Source organism: Neofelis nebulosa, chromosome 9 (genome assembly GCF_028018385.1).
Source record: "Neofelis nebulosa isolate mNeoNeb1 chromosome 9, mNeoNeb1.pri, whole genome shotgun sequence".
NCBI lineage: Eukaryota > Metazoa > Chordata > Mammalia > Carnivora > Felidae > Neofelis > Neofelis nebulosa.
In genome coordinates this window covers 39,633,675-39,647,660 of record NC_080790.1, presented here as the reverse complement: position 1 = coordinate 39,647,660, position 13,986 = coordinate 39,633,675, and the positions used below count along the sequence as shown (strand labels likewise).

The 13,986-nt window shown below is 39.9% G+C and overlaps 1 protein-coding gene across 2 annotated transcripts in view; it reads right to left on the bottom strand.

Annotated features, from left to right (window-relative positions):
* LOC131484791 (E3 ubiquitin-protein ligase RNF103) overlaps window positions 1–13,986 on the bottom strand; it is a 106,574-nt gene that overhangs the window by 49,299 nt on the left and 43,289 nt on the right. Inside the window, exon 1 of one of the 2 annotated variants that reach the window (XM_058683409.1) lies at window positions 4,398–4,577. The exons of the other annotated variant lie outside the window; for it this stretch is intronic. Within the exon in view, the coding sequence (XP_058539392.1) occupies window positions 4,398–4,442 (45 nt within the window). The 5' untranslated portion in view covers window positions 4,443–4,577. Of the gene's footprint in view, window positions 1–4,397; window positions 4,578–13,986 lie in introns of those variants that run through there. 2 annotated transcript variants of the gene reach the window in all.

The following is a 13,986-nucleotide window of genomic DNA, read 5'->3' as shown; positions in this document are numbered from 1 at the left end:
TAAAAGACATCAATTCTTTACCCAAGGGATACAGCAGTACTGATGCATAGGGGCACTTGTACCCCAATGTTTATAGCAGCACTCTCAACAATAGCCAAATTGTGGGAAGAGCCTAAATGTCCATCAACTGATGAATGGATAAAGAAATTGTGGTTTAGGGGCGCCTGGGTGGCGCAGTCGGTTAAGCGTCCCACGTCAGCCAGGTCACGATCTCGCGGTCCGTGAGTTCGAGCCCCGCGTCAGGCTCTGGGCTGATGGCTCGGAGCCTGGAGCCTGTTTCGGATTCTGTGTCTCCCTCTCTCTCTGCCCCTCCCCCGTTCATGTTCTGTCTCTCTCTGTCCCAAAAACAAATAAAAAACGTTGAAAAAAAAAATTTAAAGAAATTGTGGTTTATATACACAATGGAGTACTACGTGGCAATGAGAAAGAATGAAATATGGACCTTTGTAGCAACATGGATGAACGGATGAACTGGAGAGTGTGATGCTAAGTGAAATAAGCCATACAGAGAAAGACAGATACCATATGGTTTCACTCTTATGTGGATCCTGAGAAACTTAACAGAAACCCATGAGGGAGGGGAAGGAAAAAAAAAAAAGAGGTTACAGTGGGAGAGAGCCAAAGCATAAGAGACTCTTAAAAACTGAGAACAAACTGAGGGTTGATGGGGGGGGGAGGGAGAGGAGGGTAGGTGATGGGCATTGAAGAGGGCATCTTTTGGGATGAGCACTGGGTGTTGTATGGAAACCAATCTGACAATAAATTTCATATATTAAAAAAAAAGTTAAAAAACAAAATAAAATAAAATATAGTTTAAAACTGAAAAAAAAAACAACAAAAAAAGACATCTACTCTTCTTAACTTCTTCTGTAGATTCAATGCAACCCCAATCAAAATCACCAAAATCTATAATTGTAGATATCAACAAATTGAATCTAAAATGTGTACGTAGGAGCACCTGGGTAGCTCAGTCAGCTGAGCATCCGACTCTTGATTTTGGCTCGGCTCATGATCTCACAGTTCATGAGTTCAAGCCCCACATCTGACAGTACAGAGCGTGCTTGGGATTCTTTCTCCCCCTCTCTCTCTCTGCCTCTCCCGTGACTGCTCTTTCTCTCTCTCTCTCTCAAAATAAATAAGCTTAAAAATTTTAATTAATTAATTAATTAATTAGTTAATTAATTAAAATGTATATGTGAAGGCAAATGCCCCAGAATAGCCAACATAACAGTGAAGAAAAACAGGGCTGGGAGATTCCCCACTATCCAATTTCAAGACAATATAAAGCTACAGTACTCAAGACAGAGTAGTATCAACCAAATAGACACATAAATCAATGGAACCGAAAACAGAGCCTAGAATTTGGCCCACACAAGTATACTCAACTTTATTTATGAAAATAGATATTTTTCCTATAATTAATTGAAGCAAACTAGTTTTCAAAAGGCCTCACCTCAAATCTTCAGGATAATGCTGACTAAGCTCAATATCCATTTGTTAACATCTTAAAATGACAAATTATACGTTATGTTTATACTTGTTAAAGTATTTCTATAATTAGAAGCACTGAGACATGAATTGGAGCAATTTAATAACTATGTAGAAGGTGGCAACTGACAGAATTGATAGAACACTTTGTCATGACTACCAGAAAGTATTTCTTTCCCCAAATGTTAGCAATAGTCAAGAAAATAGTTAAAGAACATGTTTTCTGAACTTGTTCTTCAAGTCTCAGCTTTAAGGTTACTTTGAGGAGGTCTTGCTTGACTCCAAGGACAGGTTAAACCCCTTGCAGCGTAATTACACACAATGCTATACCTCCTTCCTTTTGTAAACCACATTGTAGTTATAATTACTTATAGACTGTCCACTCCAGAAGGTTAAAGATCTTTTATTTATTCACTTAGCCCATATACAACATCTGGCACAAAACAGATGCTCAATAACTTATGTTGAATTCAACTGCACAGAATATGTGCTCCTTGGAGAAATGGCTGATTCCAGGACTCAGGTTGGGATACACTAATCACACTGTATAGACAGTTTGTATGTCTAAATGTTTGTGCCACCCCGCCAAATTTATATTTTAAACATAATCCCCAATGGGACAGTATTTGAATGTGGTGCCTTGGTCATGAGTGCAGAGCCGTCATGAATGAGTTTAGTGACCTTACAAAAGAGACCCAGAAAGCTTGATTCCCCCTTCTGCCATGTGAGGACACAGTGAAAAGATAGCCATCTATACCTAGGAATAAGGTCCTCACCAGACACTGAATCTGTGGGTGCGCTGATCTTAGACTTCCCAGCCTCCAAAACTGTGAGAAATAAATTTCTGTTATGTATAAGATACCTAGTCTATAGTATTTTGTTACAGAAGCCTGAGCAGACTAAAACAGGGATATAGTGAAAACTAAGCTCCCTTCCCACTTTTGACCCTCAGCTACTTAGCACCTTTCCCTAATTATAAAATTATTTATTCCCTAAATAAGTTATATCTCTGTAAACTGGGGTTTTGTGTATCCTTCAAGATTTAAAACATACATATAAGTAGCAATTTACCAAAAGGAACAAATATAACTTAACTTAGGTCAAATTTTGCATACTCTGATCACTGTCAGATGGATATACAAGAGACAAGTAGGCTGTTCTCTCAAATGTGGAGCTGTTCTCTCACCATCTCTACTTTTGTTCATCAAGCAAATATTTGGAGCTGTTCTCTCACCATCTCTACTTTTGTTCATCAAGCAAATATTTGATAAGCACCTTACTCTTGCTAAGGGAGTTCAACACTATGCTGATCCAGTGAATGATAAAGAAAAACATGATCCTTGCTCTCAAGAAGCTTACATTTTTGTTGAGGGGACAAGGTTCGTGAGAGTTCAAGCTCCAAGACGGGTTCTCTGCTGACAGTTCAGAACCTGGAGTCTGCTTCAGATTCTGTGTCTCCCTCTCTCTCTGCCTCTCCCCCACTCACACTTTGTCCCTCTCTCTCTCAAAAATAGACTTAAAAAAATTTTTTTTTAAACTTGCCCACAAAAGCTGAACAGGTGAGATCATTTATTAAAGGATTTCAGGGTTTGTTTGTTTCCATTATGGATAAATCTGTACTGGATACTGTAAAGCAATGCTTCTCAAACCTTAATATTCACACAAATCCCTGATTAACCTGTTAGAATTCAAATTAGGATTAAATAGGTCTTGGGTAGGGCTCCCGATTTCTAAAAACCTCCCAAGTGATGCTGACACTGGTCTGCACTTAAGTGTCAAGGTTGTAGAATATATAAGGAATTAACCCAGGGGTGTCTGGGTGGCTTAGTCGGGTAAGTGACCAACTCTCGATGTCGGTTCAGGTCATGATCTCATGGTTCATGGGATGGAGCCCAAGTCCAGCTCTGTGCTGACAGCACTGAACCTGCTTGGGATTCTCTCTCTCCCTTTCTCTCTCTGCTTCTTCCCTACTTGAGCTTTCTCTCTCTCTCTCTCTCTCTCTCTCTCTCAAAATAAAAAAACTTAAAAAAAAAACCCATATATTAAAAAAAAAAAAAAAAGAATTAACCCTAACTAGCACTACTAGCCAAAACTTTACAGCCTTTCATCTTCCATGACTTGAAGTGAAACTATTATTCCCAGTTAATAGACAAGACTAAGTAAGGGACAGAGAAATGAACTTTCCCTAGATCACAATGCTTGGTCTGTGGAAAACCAGGGTTCAAATTTAGGAAGACGGACTCTGCAGGACCCTTTTAACCGCTACACATTATCCCGACATTATCTCCGTTAACAGGTAGACCCAGAATTCTAAGCCAGGTCCAGAGTTCTCCTCGGTACCATTCGCACGAGTCGGGTGCCTACTACAATTCATACATGTCTGCAGTCAACATAACGCTGTAGGGCAGGGAAGGAGGAAACAGAGCCTCCCCCTCAACGCAGCGGGACAGGTGGAAGGGGCGGCAGGTCCCTCCTCTTCCCGCAGCTGTGGCTGGACTCCGCGAGGACCACTCTGCGGGTAACCGCAGGGCGGCCGATGGCCGGAGGCGGGCATTAGGGGCGGGGCGTCGGCAGGGAAAGGTTCCGGGCTGGATGTACCAACGCGGGCAGGGGAAGGGGTTTCCAGGGGCCAGGACAGCCTTGCTACCTCCGAGCCCTGTGCCGAGGCTGAGAAATTCTTTATCTAGTCCCAGGCTGCCTTGTGGAGTGCTGAGGTAGCAGGGCTCTTTTTAGCCACGGCCGCCTCCTTAGAGACTCTTCGTCTGGCACCTCGGTCGAGTGGAAGGCCCCGGAAATGGGGGCCGAGTGGCACCTGGCCAGAGCTGCGAGGGAGAGGGGCCAGCCGCTTACCAACTCCACTACGCCCCACGCAAATCCCCCGACTCTTCTGCCGCCGCCGTAGCCCTTACCAGCTCTTTGGGCGGCTTCTCCTGGGTTTTCCCAAACAGCCCCATGGCGAATTGAACTCGTCTTGCCCCTTCTGGCTTTCCGTTCCCCGCGCCCAGGCAGGTCACGGATAGCCGCCTGGGCGGGGCGGGCGTGAGGAAAGGAGCCCAGACTCCCAGAGAAGGCAGCGGCCGCGAGAAAGGTGATGCGCATGCGTCCGGCTCATGCGCAGAATTGGGCCAGGCGCAGTTTCGTCAGAGATTGTTGCAATTGCGCCCCTTCTGGGCGGGGATTTGTAGATGGTAGTGACGAATTAGGCGTGTTTTTGTGGGGTGTGGAAGTGATTCCTTTGGAAGATACGAACTTACTAACTACATGTGGTGATTACAGCTGCTTCTGATACTTCTCTTAAACCTGTATGTTGTGGCACCGGAAGTCTATCTCCACCTAGACGAGGTACATTTACAACCACTTTTCCCACGGCATCACCCATGAGTCCCCTAAGCACGTAACTTGCGGCAAGCCAGAAACGACCCCTTCTTTCTCCCGCTAGACTTGTTCCTCCCTCCCCTCTGTTGTCGCCACCCTCACCTAGTCACTCTAACCTGGGCATCACCTTCTCTACCCCCTTTACCAAGTACCAGTAACGGTAACTTTTCCATGTTTTTGAACTCCAGCACTCTCCTTTCCGCCCAAAGTGTCACAGCGTTTGTTCGGGCCATTGTTATTTCCAACGTGGATGATTTCTACCTGGCACTTGTGTGTCCGTCGTCTTATACTCCACATAGACCATGACCTTAGTCAGATTCCCAAAGGTATCTGTGACTAAAATAGAGGCATTTTAGCCCAGCAATCTGATTGAACCTACACAGTGAGCTGATGGTTGTTGTCATTACCTCACATCATGGTGGAGAACCATTCATTTAGTGCCACAACCTCATATTCCCATCTCTGGTGGTAAATGGTACAACCACTTTGAAAACGTTTTGATAATTTCTTAAAATGCTAAACATACACCTATCTTACGCAATTCCACTGCTAGCGGGTTACCCAAGAGTAGAAAAAGCAAATGTCTTTACAAAGACTTGTAAATGGGTGTTCATAGCACCTTTATTTGTAATAGCCCAGAACTGGAAATAATCCAAATGTCCATCAAAAGATGAATGGATAAATCAGTTGCGATAGATCCATATAATGGAATGCTGCTCAGCAATAAAAATGAACAAACTATTGATACATGCAACAATGTGAATCTCAAAATAATTATGCTGAAAGAAGACAGAAAAAAAAAAGTAAATACTACATGATTACATTTATATAGCATTCCAAAAAAGGTGAACTAATCTGTAGTGACAGAAAGTGGCTCAGCGGTTGCTAGGGGACAGGGGTTGTTAGGAAAGAGGCAGGAAGGAGGGATTAGAGACACATAAGGAAGCTCTTGGAGGTGATGGATATTCTCCTGATTGTGGGGATGGTTTCACAGATGTATATAATGTCAAAACAAATGGGTCCTTTAAATATGTGCAGTTTATGTCAATCATACTTAAAGTTCTTTTAAAATAGCAGTACAAATTCAGTGTAGAAACTAAAATCCCATTCTTACTTCCTCAGCGGAAAAGGTCTCAAAGAACCTTATAATTAAATTACTATAATTATAGATAGTATGAATTCTTTGAGATCTTCTCCTTTGGAGAATATGCTTTCACATATTTTTACTTAGTTGGGATCATATTATACATATTGTTTTCCGATCTCCTTTTAAAAAATTTTTATATAAATTGTCATTGATGTTAATATTTATAGCTGAGGACTGAGTGTTATACATAAGAGATGAATCACTGGTATGTACTCCTAATTCACTATTGCATTATATGCTAACTAACTTAGAGGTAAATTAAATAATTAATTTTAAAAAAAGAAAAAATTTTAAATCGTTAAAAAAAAAAAAAAAAGAATGGTTTACCTGATGGTAGACATTAGCAAGTGGTGGTCCCAGTGTATTAAAATGTATTATATTAAATTGATTGATTTTCATAATAATTAACTAAATTAATAATAATAAATTCATAATAAATAAATATTAAAATAATAATTTTAAGTTACAGATGTCTTAATAGTTAAATATATTTTGAAAATGAAATTCAGATCAAACATTTATTCCACCCCTGAAGCACAGGGAAGTTTTAAAACCATTCCACCAGACTCATAAAATCGAAGGCAGAAAATACCTTTTACTCATCTCTGTCTCTTCAATACCAAACACAATAGTTTGATGGATGAACATTGTTAATTGAAAGTATGGAAAAATTGATTTCTAAGCCCTAAAGTAATCTTATTAAAAATTCATCTGTGTTGATAAAAAAAATATATATAGTTGAAGGATAATTTGGTGGGAATGGACTAAAATTTATTTAACCATTTTCCTATTGTATGAGATTAAGTGGTTTCTAATTTTTCCTTATTAAGTAATAAACATAGATACAGCTTAAATTGTAAAAATACTACCATTGCTCTCTACACAGGTTGCACGGTTTTCAACTACCAACAGTGTATGAGAGCATCCTATTCCCTAAATCCTTGCTAACAATGAGTATTATCAATATTTTGCAATTTTGCCAATCTCATGGTATAATATATTGTTCCTAATTTTCATTTGTATGATTACTAGTCTAGATGATCATCTTTTTGGTTTTTTATTGGATATTTGAATTTCTTCTGTAAATTACTTCTTGTATCCTTTGTCCATTTTCCATTGAATTGTTTTCCTCTTTTCCTTCCCTCCTTGTTTCATCCTTTGAAAATGAGAAATCTATGGAAATGTTTTTAAAGTTTCCTTCACCATATCCCTCCTCCTTTTTTCCTTTTTTTTTTTCTTTTTGAATGAACCATAAGGCAGAAATTTTTCACATAAGAGGACACTGAACTTCCAATTAGTCAACAATATTTTTTTTTTAATATTTTTTTTTTCAACGTTTTTTATTTATTTTTGGGACAGAGAGAGAGACAGAGCATGAACGGGGGAGGGGCAGAGAGAGAGGGAGACACAGAATCGGAAACAGGCTCCAGGCTCCGAGCCATCAGCCCAGAGCCTGACGCGGGGCTCGAACTCACGGACCGCGAGATCGTGACCTGGCTGAAGTCGGACGCTTAACCGACTGCGCCACCCAGGCGCCCCATAGTCAACAATATTTATCAAATACCTACTATGGGTCAGGGATTCTGTAGGATCTAGGGAAACTATAGTGAACAAAAAAGAACTTCATACAATCTGGTGAGAAGGACAGGTATTAAACAATGGTGATCCATAAAATTAAGTGAATTACTACAAATGTGCAAAATTCTGGCCATAAGAAGAATATGGTGATCAGTGAATCTTCCCTGAACAGGTTATACATAAGTGAGACTTGCAGGGTGAACCAGCAGAGATATGAGGAGAACCCAGTACAAAAGAAACAGCATGTGCCTAAGAGCCTTCCCAGTTTCTGGGTGTAGGCTTGGGACCACAGACACTTCAGTTCCTAAAGCTGCACTTACCTGAAAATTGGTTATCAAGGGCAGAGAGGCCCAAGGGAGCATGGAGAAAGGTTCGATTGGGCATGTGGCATCCAACTAAAAGAGCCCATAGCTACAGACAGAGCCCTATAAACACGTTGATGCAGTTGTTCCTCAGTGACTAAAAGGGCACTGTGCATCTTCCACGCATGTTCCAGGCTCCAGCGTCAGAGCAACATATACTCTATTTATGTCCTGATATTGCTGTGGCACTGGACAAAACTGTGGCTGTAGGTTGTCCTTCATACATGGACCTCAGGAATTACGCACCAGATCCTCCCACCTGCTAAGAATCACATCTGAGGGGGTGGGAAGAACTAAGTGAGCAGGCATTCTAGCTCTTCGCTCCTGCCAAACACAGCAAGTGTTTAACAGGATCACACTCCCTTGCCATATGTTCACAAAGACGTTTATTCACACACAACTTCAAAGGTTTTGTGTGAATTCTCCTGATCCCTGAAAAATATTATAAATAGATGTATATCCTTGACTTGAAAGATACTGCAATGCCTGATGCTTTAAATATTTCCCTTGAATTTGAAATGAAAAATAGAAAGGACTGTTTTTCCTTCATTCTCCAGTTTGTCCTTGCTCATTTCTGTAATGTTTCCCATCTTAGGGAGCATTGTGGCTCAGAACTGTTCCCCATTCACCGGGTAGATTGTTAAATGAAATGCTCTGGGCAAGAAAATCACAACCCAATTCCTAGCAGGAATTTTGGCCTAATAAAACCAAGATACACCTTGTTTTATACAGCAGATGGATTCTGAAAATATTAGATATAAACTGGCTTTTGGAAAACTGAATTCCCTCCCATGACTTATATAATAATTTGGGGATGGATTTATCTGAATTTCTGATGAATCTTCATCTCAGGGGCTCCTAGCCACAGCCTATGACTTGAAAGAAGGTAAAGGAAAACCTTGAGTCATCTTTCCGTTTCCAGCATTCCTCCGCCAACCTTACAAAAACCCTGTACCAGTTCCCTAGGGCTGCTATAACAAAGTACAACAAACCAGGTGGTTTAAAACAACAGAAATGTATTCTCCCACTGTTCTGGTGTTTCAAAATCCAAAATCAAAGTGTCAGCAGGACTATGCTTCCTCCGAGACTCTGGGTAGAATCCTTCCTTTCCTTTTCCTAGGTTCTACTGAGAGCTGTTGATCATGGGCATTCCTAGGCTTGCAACTGCATTACTCCAATCTCTGCCTCGTCATTAAGTGGCGTTTATTAGTCAGCTTGTGCTGCTATAACAAAATGCCATAAGTTGGGTGGCTTAAACAACAGAAATTTATTCTCTCACAGTTCTGGAGGCTGGAAGTCTTAGATAAGTGCCAGCATGGTCAGGTGCTAGAGAGAGCCCTCTCCCTGGTTTGGACTTCTTGCTGTGTCCTCACATGGTAGGCAGAGCAAGCTCTAGCGTCTCTTCTTTTATTAGGGCACTAATCCCATCATGAGGTCCCCACCCTCATAATCTCACCTAAACCTAATGATCTCCCAAAGGCTCCCTCTCCAAATACCAACACATTGGGGGGTAGGGCTCCAACATATGCATTTTGGGGGTGACACACTTAAGTCAATAGCAATGTTCCCTCTGCATCACTCTTCCTTTTCTTGTAAGTACACCAGTCACATTAAGGGCCCACCCTAATCCACCACCACACTGTCCTAACTAATTATGTCTATAATGATCCTATTTCCAAATAAGATCACATTCCGAGGTACTAGGGTTAGGACTTCAATATATCTTTTGAAAGGCTACAATTTAACCTACAACAATCCTCATTTATACACAAGCCCCCACCCCCACTTTTGAGAAGAAAGAAGGTGATAGAGGGTGGAAGGAGACTGGTTAGGTGAATCCTTTCAAAATAAACAAACTTCTGTCTGCTATGAGTGGCCCCAAAGTAGGGACAGTTTCCACTTGGGAAAGGTAAGTAAATATCTGAGGCCTGACTTGAACTTGGAGGATGTACTCTCCCTGCGGAATCACAGTAACCACTGCAGCCACTGCATATTGCCATCTAAAGCACCATTTCCACCATTAAAACTCCTGTCGTGGGAGATTCACATGCCTTTTCTTATTTCCTCACAGCACAGCAGAGACAAAGCCTGAACTTAAAGAAAAATCCAGCTGGAATATTTAAGCAATACTTTACTAAAATTGCCAAAAATTGTATCAGAATATCAGAATTGGAAAAATAGCATGTGACTCACACATTCAACATGATGTTAGACTGGATATTCTGGAAAAACTCACTACAAACACATAGAAAGTCTTGATAAAATATAACCAGAATTATTTTATGTGCATGGTTGATCTCAAAAAAAGAGAAATTAGTAATTTCCTCCAATAACAAAAACTTAGGACCTTGTTTGTGTGTTAAAAAAAAAAAAAAAAAAACAAAAAAAAACAGGGTGCCTGGTGGCTCAGTCGGTTAAGTGTCTGACTTCAGCTTAGGTTATGACCTCATGGTTCATGGTTTGAACCCCACATTAGGTTCTGTGCTGACTGCTCAGAGCCTGGAGCCTGCTTCAGATTCTGTGTCTCCCTCTCTCTCCCTGCCCCTCCCCCATTTGTTCTTTCTCTCGCTCTCTCTCTTTTAAAAATAAACAAACATTAAAAAAAAGAAAACACCAGGAGTGCCTGGGTGGCTCAGTCGGCTAAGCATCCAACTTCAGCTCAGCTCATGATCTCACACTTCGTGAGTTCCAGCCCCGCATTAGGTGAGCTCGAGCCCCACATCGAGTGAGCACGAGCCCTGCTTCAGGTGAACGCTGCTTCTCTCTCTCTCCTTCTCTGCCCTCGTGGGATTCTCTCTCTCTCCCTCTCTATCTCTGCCCCTCACTCACTTGCGCCCTCTCTCTCAAAAAAATAAATAAAAATTTAAAAATGAAAAACAATATAGCTTATAGATGGCAAAGTGCATAAGTCTTAAGTGTATGATCTGATGAATTTTTACATATGTATATATATGAAACTACTATATATATCAATATTTAAAACATTTCCAATATCTTAGAAGGCTCTATCATGCCTGTTTCCAGTCAATACCCACCAAAGAGAATCATTATTCTGACTTGTGTCTCCATAGATTAGTTTTATCTCTTCTTGAACATCACATAAATGAAATCAAATTGTAGGCTCCGTTTTAATAATTGAGCAGAGGACCAGGAGGCAAGGCTTTTAAAGGCTAGGGAAAATGCAGAAGCAAAATTAAGACCTCCTGAAGATGAGAGCCTTGAAGACTTCACCCTCAATGAAATTACAGGATAGTGGGGGAAAAAATCTATCTGCCAGCGAAGGGGGCTAAGAAGAAATGTTTGTTTCAAGCCAAATGCCTGGTGAAAAAATAAAAGTAGAAGGCTTCCTTAAGGAGCTGTAATTATAAGGCTGCCTTCCTGTGGGTTTAAATTTATACTACTTCCATCGTGTTGCAAATCCCAAGCCTGGATAGTAATTTAAACAGTTCCTAATTTTTTTTTTTTTAATTTTTTTTCAACTTTTATTTATTTTTGGGACAGAGAGAGACAGAGCATGAACGGGGGAGGGACAGAGAGAGAGGGTGACACAGAACGGAAACAGGCTCCAGGCTCTGAGCCATCAGCCCAGAGCCTGACGCGGGGCTCGAACTCACGGACCGTGAGATCGTGACCTGGCTGAAGTCGGACGCTTAACCGACTGCGCCACCCAGGCGCCCCAAACAGTTCCTAATTTAAACTGTTGATAACTTCATGGTGACCTGAAGGGAGAAAAAACCAAACTGTGAACTTGTAATTATATACCCTGTTAAATTATCCTTCCAAAATTAGGGCAAAATAAAGACATCTTCAGGAGGAAAAATAACAACAGATCAAAAAAATCCATCAACCAATAGATCAACACTAAACAAAATTCTAAAGAATGTGCTTTACAAATAACAATGATCTCAAAAAGAAGGCCTTAAATACAAGAATAAATGATCACAAATGATTTAGTGAACATGTGTTAATCTGAAAAGAGTTGACTCAATAAACAATAATAATATTGATTTTGGGGAAATTAAAAGAGTAAAACTAAAACATCCCATAATTGTAATATGAAAAACTGGGTAGTGGGGCATGTAGGTGGCTCAGATGTGTTAAGCGTCTGACTCTTGATTTTGGCTCAGGTTAAGATCTTGGAGGTTCATGAGAATGAGTCCCTCATTGGGCTCTGCGCTGACAGTGTGGAACCTGCTTGGGATATTCTCTCTCTCTCTCTCTGCCCCTCCCCTGCTTGCACTCTCTTTCTCTCTCTCTCAAAGTAAATAAATAAACTTAAAAAAAAAAAGAGAAAGATAAAATGGGTGGGGTGGTTAAGTCATTGGATTTGAAATGATCTCAGAGGATTCAAACATCTTCCCTTATTTCCCCACAGCAGTGAGGTACTGAAAACAAGATATACTTTATCTAATATTCTTTGGGAAGGAGTAAAGATATTGAATAATTTTAGATATTAAATAAGCTTGTTAGAATGTTAAGGATAATCACTAAAATAAAAGAGATACTTCCAAAATATTAGAGGGAAAATGGAATTAAGAATATTAATCTAAATAAGGTAGAAAAGGAGACAGAAAAGTCGGGAAAAGTAGAAGGCACAAAATACAATGATAGAAATAAAGATATATCAGTATTAATAATGAAATGGACTAAACTCACCAGTGAAAAGAGATTCCCAACTAGGTTTTTAAACATTTAGTTTGAGGCTAAGGAACACACTACAACATAGGGTACCAAAAAATTGGAAGAAAGACCTGGACAAACATATTTACCAGGCAATACAAAGATGTTACAGCTATATTATTATCAGACAAAATAGATTTTACAGCAAAATAACTTTTTATGAATAATGAAGTTTATAATGTACAAATTTCAATCTATCAGGAGGCTAATCATGTAGTCTCAAAAAAAAAAAAAGGAAAAACTGACAATTTCAAGGAGAAATCCATAAACCCACCATCATAGAGGGAAATTTTAACTTTTCTTTTAGTAATTGGTAGATCAAGAAGACAAACATTTGGCAAAGACAAAGAAGATACAAAAATAAGACTCATTTAATCTAATTGTCACAACAAACAGAATAAGTTATCACATATCAAATGTTTACCAAAATTGACTATGTACTAGAATATAAAACAAGTGAAGAAATCATTTTGATTTACATCCCATTATATGACCACATATCAATTGAGTTAAAAAGCAATGACAAAAAAATTAAAATTAAAAAATTTTTTGAAATATAAAAACACATTTCCAAATAACTCATAAGTCAAAGAATAAATCTTAATGGGAACAGGGGAGTCACAAGGCAACCCTCCCCCCACCCAACTGGGGTGGTATCAGAGGAGACCTAGTAGAGACTTAGGACTTTCAACATCACCCAGTGATACTGTGACTATGCCCAACATAAGGTCAGTGGAGAACTGGATCTCTCACCTCTACCTAGCATTAAAGGGGAACTCCTCTCGGGGTGCCTGCATGGCTCAGATGGAAAAGCATGCAACTTTTGATCTTGGGGGTCATGAGTTTGAGTCCACCTGTGGTGTAGAAATTACCTAAATAAATAAAAACTAAAAAAAAAAATTCAAAAAAGTTGGGATGTGGTCTCCTCTCATATCTCACTGAAGGCCAAGTAGGGAACTTGGACTTCTACCTTCACCTGTAAGTAATTAGGGGGCACCTCCACTTTTCTACCAAAGCAGTGTCAGGAAAAAAACAGCAGAAACAGGTTTAAATAAGATGCATAATCTCAGAACATAAACTGAAATGTACAGATTTCAAATAAATGAAAATCACTCATTATACCAAGAACCAGGAAGATCTCAAACTGAATGAAAAAATATAACCATTATATGTCTTACTAGGGTAAACAGTGTCTCCCAAAAATTCATGTCCACTGGAACCTGTGAATATTACCTTATTTGAAAATAGAGTCATTGCACATAAATTAAGGTGAGATCATACAGGATTAAGGTGGGCCCTAAATCCAATGAAATTGTTGTCCATGTAAGAAGAGGGAAATTTGAAAGAAACACATAG